This window comes from Glycine max, chromosome 15, assembly GCF_000004515.6.
Source record: "Glycine max cultivar Williams 82 chromosome 15, Glycine_max_v4.0, whole genome shotgun sequence".
NCBI classification, from domain to species: Eukaryota; Viridiplantae; Streptophyta; class Magnoliopsida; order Fabales; family Fabaceae; genus Glycine; species Glycine max.
Genome location: NC_038251.2, coordinates 16956640 through 16980080, shown reverse-complemented (window position 1 = coordinate 16980080; position 23441 = coordinate 16956640). Strand labels below are relative to the sequence as shown.

Here is a 23441-nt window from a genome sequence, read left to right as displayed (position 1 = left end):
TTTACCTAAAGTATGTTTTTTATAATAACTATTTACCTAAAGTGAATTAAATAAATAATTGTTAAGATTTTATAATTTTATAGTTTTATTATAATTTTAATTATTAGCTTTTAATTAATAAATATGAAGTTTTAATTTTACACATAAATAATATGAAAGACAAATTAAAGATAATACATTAAATAAGATAATCATAGCATTAATGATAGAATTTTATTATAACACAATTGTCTAATTTCTATTGGTTATGATAGAATTTTATAATAAGACAATTGTCTAAGTTTTATTGGTTATTCAAAATGAGATTGTTTAATCCCATTTTTACTTGGAATGAATTAGACAAATTCTTTTTTATAGAATAAATTACACTGGTTACTGAGTTATAAGGTGGTTGGAGGGACATAAGAGTTAGAGTGATAAGAAGATTATAGGTTCAAATTCTTCCACTAATACAATATACTAATTACTAATATTTATCTATTAAAAAAAAATCAATCCTAAAATTCATGAAATTACATAAATATTTCCTTTTCTTTAACTTTTACGGCAACATCTCTATTAGGAAAGCACAACGTAAAAATTTTTATTTATTTATTTTACAATTAAGGAGGGTTAGTGTAATGTATAAAGGATGTCAATGTATATTTCTCAAAAATTAATGAAGGTTACTGGAAAAGTAGATAAAAGCATGACGAGTTTGTGTAATTTCACAAAAATTAGTCAATCTAATTTCTTTTTTTAAGGAGTTCTTTTTGAAAATCCTAAAGATTTTTGTTATAAAATTTATTTCAAATATAAATAAATTAGTTTAAACGTATATTTTTTTTCATGATCAACTAGATGTAGCTGGTGCATGCTTTTGTTTGAGTCCTTGTTTTCATTGTACATTTTTAGAAGGCTATTACTTCCTGCACCTCCACATTGCTTCATGAACTCTTTCCAGAATGTTTTATACCTTCTGGATTGAATCCAGAAGAAAAAAAGAAGGTGCATTTCAGAATGTAATTTTACATTCTAGATTTGGCTATTTGGGAAGCCAAAAAAGGGCTGTAGGAAGCAACATCCTTTTAGAAGTCCTTTCAGCCCAATATCTAATATCCATGGTACCCACCGTGTTTGTTAACAGTGATTATTTACCACAAGACCACTCCGTTGGGCCACTAGCTGTTTTTGCCTTGAAGGGACTACTTAAAGAAACCTGCATTATTCGCCCTTGCCTATGTTAAAAAGAGTAATCTTGTTAGATATTAAAATTTAAAATATAAAATAAATGATAAATGAGCAAAAAGTTATAATATCTTGTTTTCTTATTATAAATATCTTCTAAAAGGAAATATTTTAATAAAATAAAAAGCACAACTTGCCTTCTCTTTTTTGATACATTTTGCTTGCCTTTAATTTTTTGATATGGGTGTCTCCTAATCAACTGGGTCAAAAAATAATCTCGCTTATGTTGCATGACTGTCATTGACTCAAGAAAGTTTTGCACACGGTGAATTTTGCTAAATAGATTGTTTTCACATATGTGAACATAACAAAACATTATACCACTGTGTAAACCTTTTGAGTTGCTTGCCTTCTATTTTAATCCAAAGATAAATAATCCCTATTTTTCAATGATCCAAAATTGAAATATGGGAAAACACCAAAAGAAAAATACATAATAAGGAGACAATGATGGCCACTAAAAGGAAATAAAGAGGGCAATTTGTGAACTATAGCCGCGATATGCCTATAACAATTGGGAACAACTATTCTCACTACCATATTTGTTATTTAAACTACCAATCTCTATGAAATCCTTATTATGCCCACTCACCAAATCCCTACACCTTTCCCCTTCTCCACAGATCCAAAATCGCCTCCCCCACCCTAGCCCACATCTAGAACCCTTGGCCCACCCCTATATCATGCCACTCCTCCCCCTGCCCAACCCCTCCAGATCGCACCATCCCTCCATACCGCACCACCCCTCCATACTTCACTCACACCCATCCCGTTGAGTTCCAAGCATCGTTGTTGTTGATCTGTAGAGCATATATCTATCAGGGGCGGCTCAAGGACTTGAAAGGCCTAAAGCAAATTTAAGAATGAGTCCTTTTATTTACTCATAAAATAGTTTATTAAAATTATCATTGTTTTATTTAAAATTAATTTTTCAGACTTTTTGTGATGTAAAATTATCGATTAAATTGTCGAAATGAAACAAGAATCAAGTAAACTGAAGAAGCAGGTGAGAAGACAAAGAAGTATGAGAGATAGTGAGAAAAAAAGACAAAATTAGAATTGAATAGGAAGAGAATAAAAAGAATATAAATAAAAGAAAAGTTTTTGAGTTTCTTTAGCTATTAACTATTAAATCTCTTCTTTTCTAAACAAAACTATGATATTAGTAAAGAGTTGTTGTTCATTAATTGTTACTTACGTGACCAATAAAAAGATTAACAATTACTTATAATATTTTGATTAAAATTTATTTTCAAATATAATTTGATAATAATTTTTTTTGAGGTATATTAGTACTAAAAAAACATTTTGAGGCCTTTTTTTGGGGGGGCCTAAAGCCCTTAGTTGGGCCTTAAGGCAGCCCTGATATCTAGATCCACATAACCCACCTCATCATCTATCCACACACACACCCACCCCACCTTGTCGTCGATATGTTTTGTTGCAGGTTTGTTGTTGTTATTGTCAATGGGTTTGGAATGATGATCGGAGTGGGTGAATGTATGTTGTTGCTGGTATTGGGGATGTTGAGCCAACAATGAAAATAGTTTTCATTGTTGCATAATGTACAACATAATTGTATTTTCATTGCATACCAAGAATGAAAAAATAAAGCAACAAAAATAGGATTCCATTGCATACTTACAACAAAATTATGTTTATGTTGTTCTCTTCTGTTTCCATCCCCCAAATAGGCAACGCAAAAACAATTCAGTTATGTTTCCATCAAAAGGTAATTTTGGAATATAGTTAAAAGACACCCACGTGGGTAGTGAGATTAGTAATTATAGTAGTGCCAATAGTCTTTCCCTATCAATTGTTCCTTTGTGTTTGGGTTGGGTCCATTCTGTTCGCACATCTTTTTTTTCTTCTTCTTCTGGTTCCTTACTTTTCTCGTCCTTTGAAAATTATTTTTCGGAATGTAAAATATAAAAATATACTACGAAAACTAATTTCAGAAATATTAAATACAGATGCGAAAGGCACAATGAGGAAAAAATAAAATGCAAAATAGAAATTTCCCTTGTATTTAGTGCCCAAGGCCTTTTTGTTTATGCAGTTTGGTTGGTTATGTTGGACTAGAGTCTTATTGTTGGGAAATAGGATGCTGTTATGGTGGGAAATGGGATCTTTTCTATTAGCAATTTTGTTAACAAAAGCTCATAGGTCGATTTTATGTGACTTTAAGTAGATTTTTTTATTAAAAAATAAAATATTTGTTACATAAAAAATATAAAAAATGTAATAAATGTTTTTTCTCAACAAATCCCTTTTACTTTTAGTTGGTTTAAAATCAACTTTAACGATTGATGTAAAAATTGTTTTTATAGAAGGCTTAATTACACTTTAAGCTCTCAGGTATTATTATAATTATGCAATTTTAATCTTTTGAATTCTAATTGTGTCAATTAAGTTCTTATATATAATAATTACGTAATTTTGGTCCACTATCAATCCTTTATTAAATATTTAATAAATTTTGTTGACATGATTGTTGATACGTTGCTTTAAAACATATATAATTATACTTTTAGTCTCTCTACTATCATAATCATGAGAGACTAATTATAAAAATATAATTAAGTCACATTAGCATATACAATCAATAATATATTATCATCTAGTGTCAGTCACAATAACAAAATCTCTTAAATATTTAATAAAAGACTGGGGACTAAAATAATCACATAATTGTGATATTATCTAATTTATGCAATTAGAACCTAATGATCAAAATTTTGGAATTATGATATGTAAAAGATGAAAAATACAATTAAATCTTTATTAAATATAACTTCTAAATTCGACAACTAATGTGAAGTCATCCTTTCGTAAAATTATATTCCATTTTCTAACATAACCGTATAACTACACTAAAGGAGTAAAGAGAGAGGAGTAGAGATTTGTTTATCTATACTTCTTTCTATATCAAGAAAAGAAGCATACACCATGCTCCAAGTCAATGACATACATTATAAATACTCATACACTAAAATATCTATTACCTTTTTTTGTTTGTCAAGAAATATCTATTACTTTAGTCTCTCCCTCGTTTGTTTGAGTTATAAAATAAATTCTACCAAAGGCCTACTCTACCTTTTGTTTTTTTTTAGTCACTTCATTCCACTAGCGGACCTATAGCCAGTTGAGGGTCCCTCATTTTTTAAAATTCATCAAATTTGTAAATAAAATCTTATATTTTTATATTTTATTTCATTTATATTTATATAATTGAACCCACTGATTTTATTTTTTATAATTTGCATCCACTGACTTAAGGTCTTAGATCCACCTCTGCTTCCTGCAATAATACTCCCTACTTATCATCATAAGCCTAAAATGATGTAAAAAACAAAAAACAAAACTAAGGACAATAGGATGATTACAAGAAGGAAGCAACAAAAACCAACCACTTGACTATGGTGCCTGTTGACTCCATTGCCACCATAATTGTTTCTTCTTGTTTGTCGACGACGCCTTCGCAGTTTGATTGCTTTATCTATACTCTTATCTCGGTTCATTATTTTTCCTTCAGAAAGGAAAAATCTTGTGATTATGTTTTTGTGAATGCTACACAGCCCTGAATGGAAACCTCACGTAGGTTTTCTTTCAAAATATGTATACAGCAGAGACAAATTAATATATAGGAATTAATAGAGCATACATATGTATTAATGGGAAAATGGTAGCTTTAATTTTTATTTTTTTTATATATATAGATGATCATGAAAACCATTTAATGGGGCAAAACCCCTTCTGTTTGTTTCGGTGGCAACAACATAAGACGTTCCAGGAAGTGATTAAGACCTATTAAATCTTCTTTTCTACGTAATAAACCTTTTTGGTTTCACGAGGAACAGGTATATTTTTGCTTGGGTTTTGGTTCGAACATTTTAAACGGCTCGCCCTTTTTATTTATTTAATTCAGACACACAGTAATTGGAATAATCATCTTATATATACAGAATTTTTATCGAGACAGTGATTAATATATGTGGAAAAAACTAACTGAATTCCTTTAACAAAATTTCTCTTTTTAATCATATTTTTTTTATTTATAAAATTCGAATTCAAAATTTTGCTTTGAAAAATCCAAATCCTGTAACATGTTCAACCCACCGTGTTTAATTGGGAAGAAACAAAGTGTTGACAATTTCAATAGGGTAAAGAAGGGTTTGACCGTAGACACTCTAGTCTGTTTGGATGGCCAACACATTTCTCAATATTTGCAAGAAGGACCTCTGTAGTTTTGTGCCTTTTGCGTTTGCTCTTTGTGATTTTTCTAAAGATTTTTTTTCAGTTCAAAAGTGGGTATAAAAAAATTATAATGATTATATAAATTAAATTTGAAAAAGCAAAATATTAAAATGTTTATTTTAATATTTTTATAAAACTGAAAAGATAGTTTCTATGTTTTTTATTTTATTTAAATAGTTTCTAATTTTTAACATTAAACAAACGGAGCATTAATATTTATCTTATTTGATTAATTTCTTTTGCATTGGGCGATCGAATACCTTTGTAGGCAATAGAAACCTGAGTTCTAAAGGTGCTTGAAGTTGGACAGTGAGCTATCAAAGACATATATGCAATCGAGAAAAAACAAGGCTTTGTTGAAAGAAGAGCAAGGCTGTGAGTGAGAGAACCCGAGGGACATAGAGTGACACAGTGTGTGTGTGTGTGTAGTTAGCTCATCCTCATTCAAATGAGCTCGTGCATGTAGAAGATGGGATTGTGGTTTTGCTTGTTGGCTTGCTCGAGAAAAACACAATTGAGGAAAAGGAACTATGGTGGTGGCTTTTGAGTTTCTGCCTGACTTTTTTTGTTGCCCACGATTATAAGGTAATTTAAATGTTAAATGAAATGCTAACAGAAAAGAAATTGGGAGGTGGTGAGTCAGTGCTTTAATATAAATTGAATGCATGTTTATTGAACATGGACAAATAGATAGCAATTTAAATCGCTACAAGTAACAAGGTTGTCACACTTGTAATTTTATATAAATTTATTTAGGTTTTGTAAACTTAATTCGTAAAATTGAATCGTAAATTCGTAAGAGTTTATTTAATTTTAAAAAAAATATTAATATTCTTATATACAAAATCATAATTAAATATTTTAACCCTAAAATAAATCAAAATAACAAACTTTAACAATAATTCATCTAAGATACTTTTAATATAATCATCATATTATGAAATGTTTCTTAGATATTCTAACTGACTTTATATCTATCGCTTAAGAATGGTTATACTTGTTGAGTCAAATCTCACTCACGTTACAGGTATAACACTCAATGCCTCACTACAATGAATATTTGTGATTCTGCATTTGAATGCAAAATAATACACACTCAGGAGATGAATGCAGAGGGAGAAGGAAGTGAATTTTTATAGCTCTGGCCCGCACATATATACATATTATGTTATTAGTTTGAGACTCCGAGTAATATTTATCCACAATAATGCTTATTGTTGTTTAACAGAAATGTAATGTTTGGTAAACCATTAATGGACATGAACATGATTATCCATTTGGAAAATAAAATAAAAAAACAAACAAATAAACACAATTGCACACATTTGGATTTGACAATTGAAGCAAGTTTTGGAAGCGCACAAGACTTGAAATGATGTTGCATTTCTTCAAACAAGGAAACAATAGAAAAGTAAACGCAAAGAGAAGACCAATGAGGCCGAGTGTCATCAGATTGGCCACATCAAGGTAAGCTAAAGAGTTAGATTACAAATTTAACAAGAACCTAAAAATTTAACAATGAAAAGGAACTTCAAACAGAGAATAGGAAAAGAAAAAAACTTGTTGCGAATGATGAAAAGGAAAAACATAACACATAAGAGAACAGTAGCTAGTGACTCTGTCTAACTCCCTTCAATGTCGTCGCGGCCATGCACTTCTCCGTCGCTACAGCTACCACGCACTCACACAATCGCGGTCTTGCAAAAGAAACACACACTCATCGTCTCGACCACTCATACTTCTGCTTTGCACCATCGTCGCGACCACCATGCACGAGCACGGAGCACCTTGCCTCCGCTTTCACAGTTGCACCATAGTGATGGAGTGACAGAATAGTCGGGATGGAGCGAGAAAGAAAGAAAAACGTAAACCCTCAAACAACAAGCACTATGGTGTGGGCACGAAGGGAGGAGAAAGAAAGAAAAATGAAACAAACGAAACAACATCGTTTCATTTTTCCACAAACCCGCAAACTCGACTCGGACTCGCGAGTCTACGTTAATTCGCCCGAGTCTACTCAAATTTTGATTTTGCTACTGTTTTAACTCACGGAGACTCTATGAAATCATAGAATCGTACGATTCTAAGAATTAAAACGCAATTTTGACAACCATGACTGGGGTTGAATTAAATAGACATGAAATTTATATTGCTATAGCAATTTTTAAGACGATGAAAGTTAATTTGAAAGGATACAAGCTAAGATATAAAAATAATTCTTTGAACTATTGAGATTGCACAAGGATCTCAATTTTATCCTCTTAGACTTTTGGAAAACTCAGGGAATAGGGATTTCACTCTTCAATTAACCACTTTGTCTCTATACATGCATACAAAGTGTTCGGTCCTCATATCACAGATATTAGTAATCATAAAATCACCAACCTTCTCAGGCACCGATCATTTTGTGATGAGGAATCCTTAGCTGATATTAACCACAATAATATAATCATATACAGTCAATCACTAACTTTTTTTTATTGACATGACAAACCAACAAGTATATATAAATACTGTACATTGTATCTTCTAAGCTAGCACCTCAAAACAGGATGTTACAGTATTGACACTCAAAGAGAGAGCATTACTTGGAGTTAGAGCCTTAGAGGTATAGCTTTCTATTGCTGTTTCATATGAAGGCCAAACCTTTTTTTTTTTTAAGATTTTAGAGAAGTTCATAGTGGCAAGTATAATCCAAGAACCTCATTCATATTCATAATCATGGTGACCTTTGACAAAAAATATGTGTACTAATGAGTATCAATGCCAAACTATTCGATATCAAGATAATAATACAACACTTACAATCTTAAGGTGACTTAGCTAGCCCATCACAAGTTGTTTTTTTTTTTTATTTCCCCACAAACTTGCAAAACATTTCCTCCCATTCAAGTGCTTGCCAATTAGGGTACCTACTTAACAACACCATTTTCCAACAAGTAAAACTGAAGTGGTCTCTTACCCTGCAAAGCAGAATAGCCTGCATTCCTGGATTAAATCTTCAAGATTCATTCCAACATTGTCATTGTTTGCAATGGCGGAGCTTCATCTGAAAATGAGAGGGAGTCGCAAATAGATTTAATCTAATATGTAATATTTTAGTACATATTTCAAATTTAAGTTGTAATTTAAACACAAAGTTAATAGAAAAAAGGATAAATAATTAAATTGGTTCTTAAAAGTGGAAGACACTAACAAATTAATCTTTTGAAAGATTAAAAATTCAAATTCAGTATCTAAACATGTAAAAAGTGTGATAAATTAATCTTGTTGATAATTTAATGACAAACTAATCTTTAAATTTTGTAATTTAATGTTAAATTGATTCTAAAAAATATAATTTATTGTCAAATTAATTTTTTAACATTATAATTTATTATCAAATATGTCACCACATCATATCATATTTTTTAAAACAAATTTGACTATGAAAAAAATACTAAAACAAATATTTAGAATCCATAAATTACATTGCTTCTCGTTTCCTTTGATGTGTGGATTCTCAAGGCATTTTTTTTGGGTTCAAGTGATATGAAAGTTAATTTCTTTCTTCTTTTTAACAATTTATATATATAAATTTAGTGCATGAATATACACAATATATATATATATATATATATATATATATAAATGAAAATATAAAAAAATTAAAAGATAAATTGAGCAAATATTATTCTATTGGTTAAATTGTCGCAATACTAGAGCTACATTGTAGATAGTCCTTGAGAACTACAATGACTTAATCGTGACCTATTACAATAGTTCTTTTTTATCTATAATTTTTCTATGTGTGTGTGTGGATTCCAAAAAAGTTTGGGTTGGGGGGACGTGGCTCCCCTGTCATAACATTGCTTCGCCCCTAATTGTTTGTGTTCTTCAATTTTCATGTGACTTGACTCCAAAAGTCGTCCTTATCATCCTTAGTAGCTTCACGCGTCTTTAGTCCTTATCGTTGGTTATATAGTTTTATAGACAAAAACTTAAATATCGTACTGTAGCTGCACTGTTGGTGTTGTTTTCTAGTTAAAATTAGAGTTTTACTTTACTAATTTACATGATAATAGATTTCATTAAATACCATTATATAATTGGCAAGGTAAAACTCTAATGATTTGTTCTTTGGTTTTGCTCAATTAATTAAGTCTAAGGGTAATTTCTAGAATTCTTTTAAGAATACATTTGATAATACCTTTGTTGATCTTTTTCTTTTTTTATAATTAGAAACAATTTTAATTTTTCACTTAAAATTTTTAGAACTCGAAAAGTGGAAATTTGAGAATTTTTCCTTTAAATGAACTTGGAAAAATTGAGGAAGTTTCTAAGTGTCAAATCTAATCTCATTAGCTTAAATTGAAGTTTTTAGAATTTATTTAGCTGATTAAAGTTAATAATAAACTTTTAAAGTTTTTTAATTCTTCACGTAAGCTGGTAATTTTTAATGGACACTGTTGTGCATATTGTCGGCATTTAGATATAAGTATTATATTTTATTTAATTGAAATTTTTGTATGTATTTTCAATGTTAAAAACCTGTAAATAAATTGTTTTATTTTTAATTTAAATATTATAAAGTTATAATATTTTATTTTTAATAATAATATTATTTAATAATACAGGCTGATTCGATCATAGCTACACTAATAAAGTTTGAACCAATATTGCCTTGAATTGTTAAATTAACAATCCAATTTTAAAAAGTCGAATAGACTAGTATTCTAAGCATTCCCCCAACCCCATCATCATCATCACATGTAATGATTATCTTTCTTTTGACAAAAGATATAATCATAGGTTTAGTTATTTAATTATCAAGTGCGCATATGAGGGCGGCTTTCGTTGCTGTCTTCACTTTGATAAATACTACTAGTATCTAGAATTAGCTTACGTAGTGGCATGTTACTCACCATTCAATATTACGTGTTATTTGGTCAAATATCTTAGCTGTAACCCTTCTTGTTGAAAGATCATATATCTAAATTTGTTCAACAACTCGTAGTTGGTAATTGTCCATTTATTGAACCAGTCTTTTGATTCATCCAGAAGAAAACCTCAACATATACACAATTTAAAACAATTGAACTTTCCTAACTCTTCCTTAATTGAAGAAATTAAATTACTATAAAACAAAAATTAAATTAACTTAAGCATGTTTTCCATGTGTGGACCATATATATATATACTTGCACGCTCACTGTCTTCTTGTCTTTGTCTTTTCTTGGCAATGGGGGGGGGGGGGGTCTACTAGCTAGCTAGTTGGTACACTACACAAAACTAACCAATTTTGAGGGAAAATATCTCTATGTATATGTACAAAACATGATTTATCATTTATGTGCCCTAATAGGCAAGAACTCCTTGCCTAATTTTCCCATGTGATGGAGGAGAATTTGATCCACTTCCTCTTCCATTTCGGTGTTTGTGATCATTTGAACGTGATTGTGATTGTGATTGTGGCCTAGGGGTCTTGGGGGATTTAAGTGGATGATGCCTGTGGCCATTCCTATGAAGGTGACCATTGTTATTATTATTTTCCCTCCTCTTAGGTGTCTCACATTGATCCTTTGCACTATGCATTTCATTATTATCCGGTGGAGCTGTGTAAACAAATGTTCCAATTGGAATGTCATCAAAATCTTGGAGTGGCTCAAGGGTCTTGACCACTGTGCTCATTGAGGGTCTGCTCCTTGGTCTGTGGCTGAGGCATTGGTAAGCCAATGCTGCTGCTTTTTTTGTCCCCATTTCAGAATATTGGCCTTCAAGTCTAGGATCCATTATTCTGCTGAGTTTCCTAGAGTCATTTAGCATTGGCCTTGCCCACTCCACTAGGTTTTGCTCCCTTGGAGGGCGATTTTTGTCCACTGACCTTCTCCCTGTTAGCAGCTCCAACAGCACTACTCCAAAACTATACACGTCACTCATTGCTGTCAAGTGACCTATCAAAAAAATTATTATAAATTTGAGTTAGCTACAAGAATTCTAGCCCAAGTGGATGATTAACTGCTAATTACATATTATTATTATTATTAGAATAAAATATCCTTTTAGTCTCTGTAATTTTAGTAAAAATTTGTGTTAATTAGATAATCCTATTTTAATTTTGATTAATTTGATCCTTAAACTTAAAAAAATAATATTTTTTGTCTCTCATCACAAACAATCTTTTTACCGTGAATTGAAGAGGGACAAAAATCTAACTTTTAAAAATTTAAAGATCAAATTGATTAAAATTAAAATTTCAAAACTAAAACTAAGTTTCATACAAACTGAAAACAGATTTTATTCTTATTATTTTTAGGGGTTCAGTAAGTATAAAACATCGTTATAAAATTTTATTGAAAATTAGTGCATTACTAACATTTTATATTACACTTTTTTATAATAAAAAATGACTTTTAAATCTTTAGTTATCATTATTATTATTATTATTTGATGAAAGTGGATTGATGGAAAATATAAAGTTATAAGGTTACCTGTCATGATATATTCTGGAGCTGCGTAGCCGTGTGTACCCATAACTCGGGTTGAAACGTGAGTATCATCTCCTTCGGGACCGTCTTTTGCCAACCCAAAATCAGATAGCTTTGCATTGTAATCCTGAAAGAATATTTAATGAGAAGAGTAAGTATTAAGAACAACATTATATCCAAGAAGAGAAATCATTGAAGAATATTAAAAATAAGAATGATATTTGAACATCCTAATGTATTTTTTTTTTATTTCTTCTATTTCTTTCTCTTTCAAGTTTCAATTAGTATGTCACCTTCAAAAAAAAAAATTTCCAATAGTATGAGTTGTCAAGGTTTAATTAATGTTTAAAGAAGAATATCTTAACTCTATCCATTTCACATTATTCCTTTTATATAAAAAAAATCCCTTTACACCCCTTATAAAATATTAAATCAAATAAACACATATAGATAGGTGTTATGAACTTCTACATATAATTGAGAAAAAGAGATTTTAATGGAACAGTAAAGGAGGATGAAAGTGAGACTTACAGAGCCTAACAAGATGTTGGAAGCTTTGAAATCTCTATAGATGACTGGCTTCTCAGCTTCATGAAGAAATGCTAAACCCTTCGCAGCTCCAACAGCAATTTTCATTCTCGTTGACCATGAAAGTGATGCCGAGAATCCTGAATTAATTGCCACAATAAAGAATAATAAAAGGTTAATTATTTAGTTCTCCAAGAATAATTTAGGCTTATTTCATATGAATACATTAATAATAATGAGTACTTATATTAATTATAACAAAATTCTTACTTCTAAATAATTGATTCTCCAAGCTTCCTCTTGGTAAATATTCATATACTAAAACCCTGTGTTCTTCTTCACAGCAGTATCCTATCAGCTTCACGAGATGTGGATGCCTTAGTTGCCCCAGAAAAACAACTTCAGTCTGTCGTCAGCACAAGTTAGAAAACCAAAAGGTCAGAACTGATCAAAGACGCGTAATCTTAAAGACCTTATTATTTAAATTTATAAAATAATTTGTGACATTCATGTAAAACATTTTTTTAACTTACTTAAATGATTTAGTGTTTTTTAAATATATAAATTTATTTCTATACATTTTACCTTCAAGTCAATAAAGAAACTTTCATTTAATAATTACTCATTAAGTAAATACTTAATTGAAGTATTTATTTAAACATGACACATTAATTATTTTGATAAACAACTTAGTTAAGTGTTTCCACAAATATAACTTGTATGAGGACTAATGGAATTTAAGTAACTTTTTTATTTGTAATAAGCTTTTCTACATGTATTTTTTTAGTAGACAATTTAGATAGAGTCAAACACTAAATGAAGTAAAAAGTGAAAGTATTTCTCTTTACGAAAATTTGAATAACCAACCCTCTACCTAACCTTCATTAGCTTTTAATAAGCTTTATGATGAATGTATTGAAACATATGTGAAAATATTTATAGTAGAATAACAAGCCATGCACTTTTATTATCTCAACTATGGACGTTCTAATTAAGCAAATATCTCAAAAAGCACTCAATATAAGACCATGGGCGCGTATTTTTTGATTTAGATCACATATATTCTCCACTGTGAAAACCAGATAAGCCGCGTATTTGACACTAATTTAATTATGCGGAAGAAAACAAAGTAGCATACGTACCAACCACTCTTTGTGGCCCTGCGAGCCATCCAAGTCCAAGAGCTTAACAGCCACCGGTTGAGCCTTGAGGCCATGCCTAAGCTTGTCATCAATGAACCCCTTATGCACGGGTCCGAACCCACCTTCTCCAAGAAAATTGCTAGAAGAGAATTGTTGAGTAATAATCTTGAGCTCAGCGAGTGAGAAAACATGGAGGTTGGTTCCCGCTAGAGAAATTGACAGATCCTCCGAAAGAGTCGTGCTTGGATAACTCAAATCCGTCACAGAAATTCTGTGTGAAGAATTTGGCTTTGTAGCCACCACTTTCTTTGGCTTTGGAGAGGGATATTCACCCTTGTAACAACCGGGGAAGATTGATTTCCATAGGGTTTTCATAAGGGTCATTGTTGATGAATTGAGAAAAGAATAAAATGAATGAATTCAAACTTGAAATGGTTCTTTATGATTATATAGTAATCTACAATCTCATAGCTATACTTTGCTCCCAAAGTGTTTGTATAGAGATATATCCTTGAGGAAGGTTGGAAAACTTAATTGGTGAGATATTTGTATATATTAGGTAAGAAGAGAGATAGGGTTTGTAGAAATGGAAATTGGGTTTATGACTTTTGAGGGAATGGTAGAGAGGTTGTATTCAAAATCTTCAGCTGCTTAGAGAGAAAAGAGGTTTAGCTCCTTTTTATACCACCCCAATGTTGATTTTTTCCTCTAAAGTTGTTTTTGAATAGTTGTCTAGGTCCTATATGCCATGGATTTTCTTCCTTTTTGTATTTAATATATACAGACATAGAATGAAGGGGTTATAGTTGTTTGGCAAGCAAGAAATTTCGAAAGATCTGAACAAATTGTTTAATATTATTTGATAAATGGGGAACCGAGTATCTCAAGTCTAAGATGTTGGTTAAACACAAATGACGCAACTGCCCCTCTTGACTTTCATGCATTTGTTATGGTGACAAATTTGGAAAAGAAACTTTGACTTGTCATTATTCGAATCTTTTCAATTGCGAAAGCACCTTCAACATTTCCTTTCATTTTCTAATATCTACTGTATTTGGTAAAGACTTGCACTCTTTCACGGATCCAGGAGTTGCTCATGATTTCATACTGCTCTATTAGTTGAACCATATTTTCTTCTTTGTTTTGTTGGGTTTTCGTTGACCTTAATTTCTGAAACTCAAATTAATGTTTTGATATGCCCCATCTTCTTTTCTCTATTCATCTAGACTTTTAGTAGTGCCTGCTGTTTCTTTTAATTAAAGCTGAATAAAGTTAAATACAATGAAATATTTTACTATGAACTTTAATAAATAAAAAAAAACAAATTAAAATTCTTTACAAAGAGGTAACGACTTCAAGAATACGATGAACAGTGGAAAACACAAAACAAACTCCATATATATGCTCAATTGTTTTACTAGCTATGTACTTTAATAAATAAATAAAATTGTTTTACTATGAAGATAGTACAAAAGGGTAACGTGTCCCATTCCCGAGTGATCTAGTCAGAGGGCAATTCTGTGACACGCACGACGTGTTTGTTCTTCAGATATTGAAAATTATACTTGGTTGGTATGCGTGCGACCTTAATTGGTTTGGTTTCTAGAAGATGCAGATCGTACATAAATTAATTCAGCATGTTGTTTATACAATGACAAAGCATCATTTAAATAAATGAATTGGACGGATATGCATATCATTAACAACCAACACAAGGACTTATAATAGGCCTAACATATGAGGTTACCATCTGAGAATGCTAGTGAAGGGCAATTGGAATGAAAATATTAGAGGGTCCACCAAATAAAAAATCCAAAATACATATTGGAATTTGAAAGATATGTTACATTTCTATAAGAGATTTATACTAGTCATACTTTTAATATTATATGATTTAGAATCGATGAAGCTAAGAAAATTTCAAATCTTCTGGGACAAACCTCATTCCTATGTTTCTGACTTTTTGATTTATTGTGTAACAATAGGGGATTCTATATATCCCCTCCAACATGTATAGTATTTCTCCCTTTTACATTATTGTTGGATAGTGGAAACTACAAGTGAGTCAAATAATATACAAGTTTGGAAGGTAAATTAATGGCAAAAATGTTGAAAATAAAGCACTCGTGTATATATCTCACTACTAAACATGTCACATTTAACAATATTTTTTTGTTAACACTTATTATTATTAAAATCTTAACATTTAAAAAATATCGCGAAATATGAATAAATGTTATTAATATACTTTTATCATATATTATTAAATATTATATATAATTCATGTTGTTAAAAATTTTAATAATATTTTTATTAAGTGTTAAATAAAAAATGGTATTTAAAATCATATGTACAGCAGTGTTTTTCTCTGAGGCTAATACCACCGAGTGCATAGAGTGATAGGTATAACCGTATATATGAAGCAAATTCTTGTAATTTAATAAGTGGTATTTCAGTTTACATTTAGAAAATGTAACTGTAATAAAAACTCAATAAACAGATATTTATTGTTGTTGATGGTCCTAAGTCCTAACTATCATAACTTTTTCTGTAAAAAAAAAAAAAAAAACTATCTTAACTTAAATAGGTTAATCAAACATAAAAAAATTACACCCACATCTTCTAGTTTTTTTAAAATTACTCATAATATCGTTCTTCTTTCTATTTCTACATTAACTTCTTTTCTGTTTAAAAATATTACAGTATTATTCTCTTATATAATACATTAACATCTCCTAGGAGAAAAATTATTGTAATGATTAAAAAAACAAAAATTACTTATATAATTTCATGAAACTTCATAAATGATTAATATAATACAAAAATGGCATTTTACATCACCACAACAATGTAAAATGGCATTTTATTGAAAGTGTCTCACTTTTAACTTTGCTCGATTTAACATTGGTTTAAAACTAATGTTAAAATTCTTTAATCGGCATTAAAAAAAATTATAGTATTGTTGGTTGGTAGCCAATTGTAAATATAAAAGTGAACAAATAGAATTAATCTCAAATAAGTGGATAACCTTGTTAATTGCATGTGTGGAGATAACAACTAGATTAAAGTGGGACCAACGTGTGGGGGTTCAGCTCTCATTACCGTGGGCAGGAAGTGTTTTGTTCGGGTGCATCCTTGCTGGGATGTTAATTAGTAATATTATTATAATTATAATTACCTAAATGGAGGAATCCATTTTCTATTATCCTTTCCATAATTGTTTGGTTGGAAAATAAGTAACGAGGTTGGCATCTTCCAAATAACTTGGACTCTCAAACATTGTGTGCGTTTCAAGAGAAAAAATTTGATGATGGTAAAAAAGTTTAAATTTAAAAAACAAATAAAACTTATACGACTTAAAAAAAATAACTGATATCATGACTTTAGTTATAAAAATAATAATTGATATTATGACTTAACTTTTAAGTTATAAATTAAAAAAAATCATAAAAAAATTTATGATTTTATTTAAAAAATTAAAAGTGATAATCCATATTATTAACTCGAAAGTCTCAAAATGAATAATAATTCAAAATTCACCTCCAACTAATAATTTCAGAAAAAAAATTACCTCCACTTAATAAATTAGCCTGACGAAAACCGCGGTGATTACCGGTGTGCCAATTGAGGACAATTCCGTCAATACGGGAGTAGGTTACGTGGGGCCACTCCACGTAACATGATTCTGTATGAATAAAGTCAATGAACATGTTGGGGTAATCTGGTCATTCCAATAAAAATTAAAATTGATTAATTAATTCTAAAAAAATTAAATTTGACGACCTTGTCAACACTGATAAACCTGAAAATATTTCAGCGTATCCCTTGGCATGCAAGGAAAAGGAAACTTATTTTTAGAAGTCCAGAAAAATGGGTAATGATGCTCTAATGTCACCATGCCACAATTGTTTGTATGTTAGAATTTACTAAATTTTAGGAGAATCATTTCGTCACTGTATTATTCTAATAAGAAATAATTAACATGTGAAGTGGACAGTTAAACAAACTGTCGCAGAAGCTGAACATCAGTTAAACGAGAAGTTAATGTAATTAAAGCTAGTTTGGATAATTAATGAAGTATCTAGAAGCTGAAATTTTCCTAATTCAATTTGATCATATGTACTTTAAAATAAAATAAAGGCAGTGTGTGTATGCATGTATATGATTGATTAACATTATAAATTTAAAAATTTGGCCAAGATTATACTGAATAGAGGTATTGATCACATTACGGATTAGGATGCATTGGTTTACTTTATTTTTACTTGATTCAGACCAATATAAAAGGTCAGATGAGATTAACTTGATTTGTTAATGTAACATATAATTATATGCATCTTCATATTATATATGATTACATTATAAAAGTAAATAAATATAAATCAAATTAAAATATATTTTATAATTCTACATTTGTAGACTCAAATTAAAAATAATATTTGTTTCTTTTTATAAAAACCAATTCATGACTATTGCATTAATTATTTAAACTAAAATATCCATAATTAATTGTATTAGTAAATAATTAGACAAAAGAAATGTATGTTAATAATAAAGATAATTTTAAAAAATAAATTTATTCTATAAACTATACGTAAAATGTTATTGATATGTTAAGACAAGAAGTATTCTTTTCTTTTTTTTTGAACAGAGTCAAGAAGTATTCTTATTAACACATAATTATTATAAAAAAATACAAATTCAATATAGGTATAATGGAGCATACCCCTTTACCCTCCGAGTGCATGATAGGCTATTACTCTCCCCATTTGCTTTTTTTACATTCCTTATTTTACTTTAACAAACTATATAAAGTCATGGCATATCATCTTCTTTTTTGTTTTTTAAATGGCATACCCTGCTAGTGTATATGATCATCCAACTTATATAATGAACATCACACTACTAAAAATATATATATTCTACGATGGTTAATTTCAGCATACTACGTCAGTTTTTGATCGTCATCGTAGGTGATGTCGTTGAATGTTGGTATACCTATGACGACGGTTTCTAACTCGTCTTAGAATGCACTTTATACGAAAGCAGTTACGTCATGTAAACTGTCTTAAAATTACCTTCATTCAAAGACGATTTTTTTGTAAAAATCGTCTTAGAATGAGGCTCATTATAAGGTGGTTTATACGACGTAACCATCCTTGTATCAAGCTTATTCTAAGACGATTCTGCCTTAAAATCGTCTTAGAACATCGTACATTCTAAGATGGTTTTGGTGTGTCAGCCGTCTTAGTATGTACTACGTTCTAAGACAGTTTCAGTTGGAATCGTCTTAGAATGTGCAATTTTTTTAATTATGATTTCTTTACGTTGCACCTATTATACAGACCATTAATTTAACCTGCACATAAAAAACAATATTAATATAAAATCCTCTAATTAGCAACACAATTAATATAGAATATTAAAAAGAAAAATGTAGAACATTAGGAATGATTTCTATATGAATGGATTTGAGTTGTATTTCCATTTCAACTAACCAATTCAATAGTAGAGAGAGATTTGAGTAAACCAATGTTGTGGGAATGTAATGAACAAAGTAAACTACCTGTAGAACTAATGAATTTACAAATTACAACCACTACCTTCTGAAAATTAATCATCAAAAACCCTTGCCACTAACAAAACTCAAAATACTCCAAAAAATATGTTAATCACAACAATAAAAAGTAGCTAATAGCATGCATGCACATGCAACATAGTCATGGAGAGAGGGAGACCTGTCGACCAAGATGAGCAACAAAACTTGGCCTCATCAACATGCTTCACATCAAGCCTAATAAACTAGGATCCAACACTCCCATCATGGTGGGCATAGGTACGAAGAATAGATCTATGAAGTCAACACATTCGACATTGATGCATGAATGACCACCAACAGTAAAGGTGCTTCTAAGAGTGTATGTGACCTGTTTATTGATATAAATTTAGCCAAAGCTTGTGATATAACATAATTAAATAGTTGTACCTACACCCAACAACAAATGTTCAACAAGTGAGTAGCAACATCACTGCCAAACAACATTACTTATAATTACAAATTATATGTCACAACATAAATTTGGTTAACTAATGATAAACTTGTTACAATAGATCAAGTGTTGTTTGTCAAATTGAGTAGTAATGAAAACCTAAATTGGTAGGGTCCACTGAGTCAAGATGTGTGCAGGTGGCATCATCAGAGAAGCCGAAAACCCATAATTTGGAAATTACTATGAACATTTTGAACTTCACAAATATCAAATAGAACAGTAAAATAGTTGTACATGAAAATTGTGATTGAAACATGTTCCTTAAGTGATGTATCTGCACCGTCCAATGATGCAAGAAAGTGATAGCACCCATGACTCAAGGGATATTCTTAAGGCCAAAAGAATCAACAAAAGACCCAAGGGATGGGACGAATACATGCATTAGACCTTACAATTTGAGTGTTGTAGTGATTTAGGTAGTGGTTTAGCTTTTCTGTAGTACAAACCCAACTGTCAGCTAATAAGATCATTGTAACTAATAAAACTTTTTATTTGAGTATTTAATGTAACACCATATTTAAGATTTGAATTCAAAAATTTTATTAAGCTAAAACAATTCTATACAATTTGATCCATGTGCTCGATGGTATATTTATTAGTCATCTAATATTAAGATTGGATAAACTTTGATATTGTAATAGAAATGAAAAGAGGCTGATTACTCACAAGGTGTAACTCAAGTGGCTAGTAATTTGAGCTCTTTAAGCATATGACAGGAGTTTGATTTCTTGCTATGTGAATAGAGTAACATTTGTGGAAGAGGAATTGTCCTTTAATTGATACTTTACTTTCTTAGGGATTAATCTCACAGCTTTTGGTTATGGAAATACTTGCTTTTAAAAAAAAATCTAACTCTTAAAAGCTAATTTAAAATAGAATAATTGTCCAATATTAGAATAAATATTTAACTATTTTCCTCTCCAACATGGTGCATATCAACAATCACTAAATTAAATTTTGGAACTGTTGGTTAATGGGCTGCCAAAAGAGGCTTTGGATGTTTGTATGGACTTGGAATAAAAGATGGGCAACTTTAGCTTTTTAAATGTAGATGTTGTAGTAGTTTTTTTATTTTGAAAAGGGCAAAAAATATATTAATTTGAGTGTTTGGAATCTGTTATTGGTGCTTCTACGTAGTGTAGCCTGCTTAGTGCTATAGTGATAACAGAATCAGTCATCAATTTGTTACTTGTAATAAGCCTTTTATATAAAATGTATTAATGAAGGAAACATAGCAAAAAAATTAGTCCGTTACAAATGTGTTAGTTGTAATAAGTTGGAGGTCCAGACTATTCCATTTAAAACGAATGCTTGAAAATACAAGGAGTCATACAAAGAGTTTTAGCATTGACAGTGATGACACTTAGATCCTGCTTTTTGTGGGGTGAAAGCTTAATGTATAAGGCTAGATTAAAAAAATGATGTTTTTGTTGCACAGAATAAAATATTAATTAATAATTAATTAAACATCAAACATGGACAGGTTTCCTATTTTTTAATGAAAAAATAATTCAAATTTGTTTTATATTTTTTTCTAAATAAATAATGTAAAGTTAAATTAGCAGAAAAATGTGATAGAATCATTTCATTTAATTACAATAGAGACAGGAAAGGAGTCACTAAAGACATAGATGTAATACACACTCACCCTTGTTTGATTTCACTACAGGAGCTGGTGGAGATGGAGTAACAAGAGGAGGAGGGACACCACTGGGGGAGTTGGTGTTGGTGTTGGTGGCTTTACTATTGGGGGCTGAGGGAGAAGGGGTACCTTAACAGTGGATGTTGGAACTGTTGGTGTGGTCACTAGCCCTAGAGGGTAAGATGGTGATTTCACTGGAGGGGCAAGAGTTAGTGCCTTTACTGGTGGAGTAGGTGCAGGAACCTGTACCAAAATGCCATATTTCTAGCCGTTTTTAACAACAAAATTTATGTATGCTAATGTCAACACACTCATGCATCAACAACTTTTACATTTGAGATGTAATCTATTTACTAAATATTGAATGTATATCTTTGATTGGTCTAAGATATCTTCCATATCTATGTCATGTAGAGATTGTCCTTGTTAACAAAGGAGTGGAAGTCATGAAAAATTAAAAATAAATAAATAGTGCGCTACATTTTTAACGATATCCCTACATTTTTCACATTGATCTTTACAATTGTTTTCTACTTAAATTTTCCCCTATGTAAGGTATTTTAATATTAAGCATTTTCGACCACACATATATAGTACAGGAATAGAAAGCTTAAAGCATGTGACGTTGTTAGCTTTTTTTTTTAAGAAACGAACATCAATAAAATTTACCAAATTAAACAAGCTGGCTAGATTGGACCTACCTTTAGAAAATAAACAAATCACACGGATAATGACAAAAATTTAAAAAGCAATTTTACAATAAGCTAGTATGTTTAGATATCAAAGTGATACAAAACAAAATTGAAAGGAAAATTTTTGTATAAGTGAACATAGTCAACATACCACTGTCTTGAGATCTTCATCATAGGAAAAAACTTGCACATTAACATAATGGTGAATATTCATGTTAAAGTAAAAACACTTGAAGCAAGAAATTAAACCAAATGATTTTTCATGCACCTTATTGCTGCACATGTGAAAATGATAAGTGTATGAACTATGAAAGCCTAATGACGTGACTTTTGTATCCTATATATATTGTCAGTTGAATAAAGCCTATTACAATTAAACTTTGTTACTCCCACAATTTACCAAAAACCCAATTGCAATAGGCAGTTCCAAAAGGAAATTTCACTATACTACAATATTGATTTAAGGTAAAATTTGTCCTCTTATTATGTGACTAGACCAAAAATGGTATAAATGAATGTCTGGTTGTTGATCATTTGCTTCACTAAGGCTTTATGGGGGTTAAATCCATTGATTACCAAAAAAGTTTTAGAATAAAAGAAACAAACAGTTACATAATACATAAACTTAATGTTCTCTCATTCCCTTATGCAGTGGAGATTGAGACTGTTAATGTTAGGGAAACTAGATTTTTAACTTGATAAACTCACAAGGATGGTTATAGCGTCATAATATACAAAATGAACATGACTAAGGGCAAAATGAAGAATAAAATTTGACAAAGTCTCCACTTAAGGTACACTTTTCCGAAAAAATAGCAGCACAGGTAAAAGAAAAAGAATCAAGCAACATACAATATCATAATAAGAAAAACATATACAAGTACTATTGAAGGAAGACCTCATAAGCATGCAGAAATAAACATAATTGTGTTCTTAGCTCTTAATTTGTATTATTCACTATAATCATAGCAGATAAATGTTCTCGATCTACTGTATCTATTATACAGTTGGTATAGAACTCTGGGTCACCACTCGAATATACAGAGAGGTCACAAGGTTTGTGTCGTTCTCCTGCCCCATTTTTTTATTAGTAATAATAGTGCACTTTAGTTTCAAAGTCAGAAGGTCATTGACACCACAAACAGGGAACATCACAACCCACCATAGACGGAGTTGCAAAAACAAAGACATTTACCTACCTAGGGAGTTTCAGTAAGTCTTAAATTACTATGAATCCCTAAATACACAGGGAATGCTAGCATTTACTTCTATTTCAGAGGGTATTGTTGAGAAAGGAAATAGCAAGAATACCTGACCGAACGATGACACTGACCTATGCGACCTACAGTGAATAAACAGCACGAGCAACATTCAGCCCATGGCGACAGCTAGACTGAGCCCACGGCACCTACACTGAGCCCACAACGGGAGGTTGA

General features: G+C 30.6%; 1 protein-coding gene across 1 annotated transcript; it reads right to left on the bottom strand.

Annotated features, from left to right (window-relative positions):
* Positions 1 to 10480: 10480 nt before the first annotated feature.
* Positions 10481 to 14389, bottom strand: LOC100783759 (serine/threonine-protein kinase RIPK). Its single transcript, XM_003547456.5, has 5 exons — positions 13622 to 14389; positions 12750 to 12885; positions 12483 to 12619; positions 11955 to 12078; positions 10481 to 11417 (listed from the first exon to the last, which is right to left on the bottom strand). The coding sequence occupies exons 1-5, from the start codon at positions 14003 to 14005 to the stop codon at positions 10822 to 10824; spliced, it is 1377 nt and encodes a 458-aa protein (XP_003547504.1). The 5' UTR covers positions 14006 to 14389; the 3' UTR covers positions 10481 to 10821.
* Positions 14390 to 23441: the final 9052 nt, after the last annotated feature.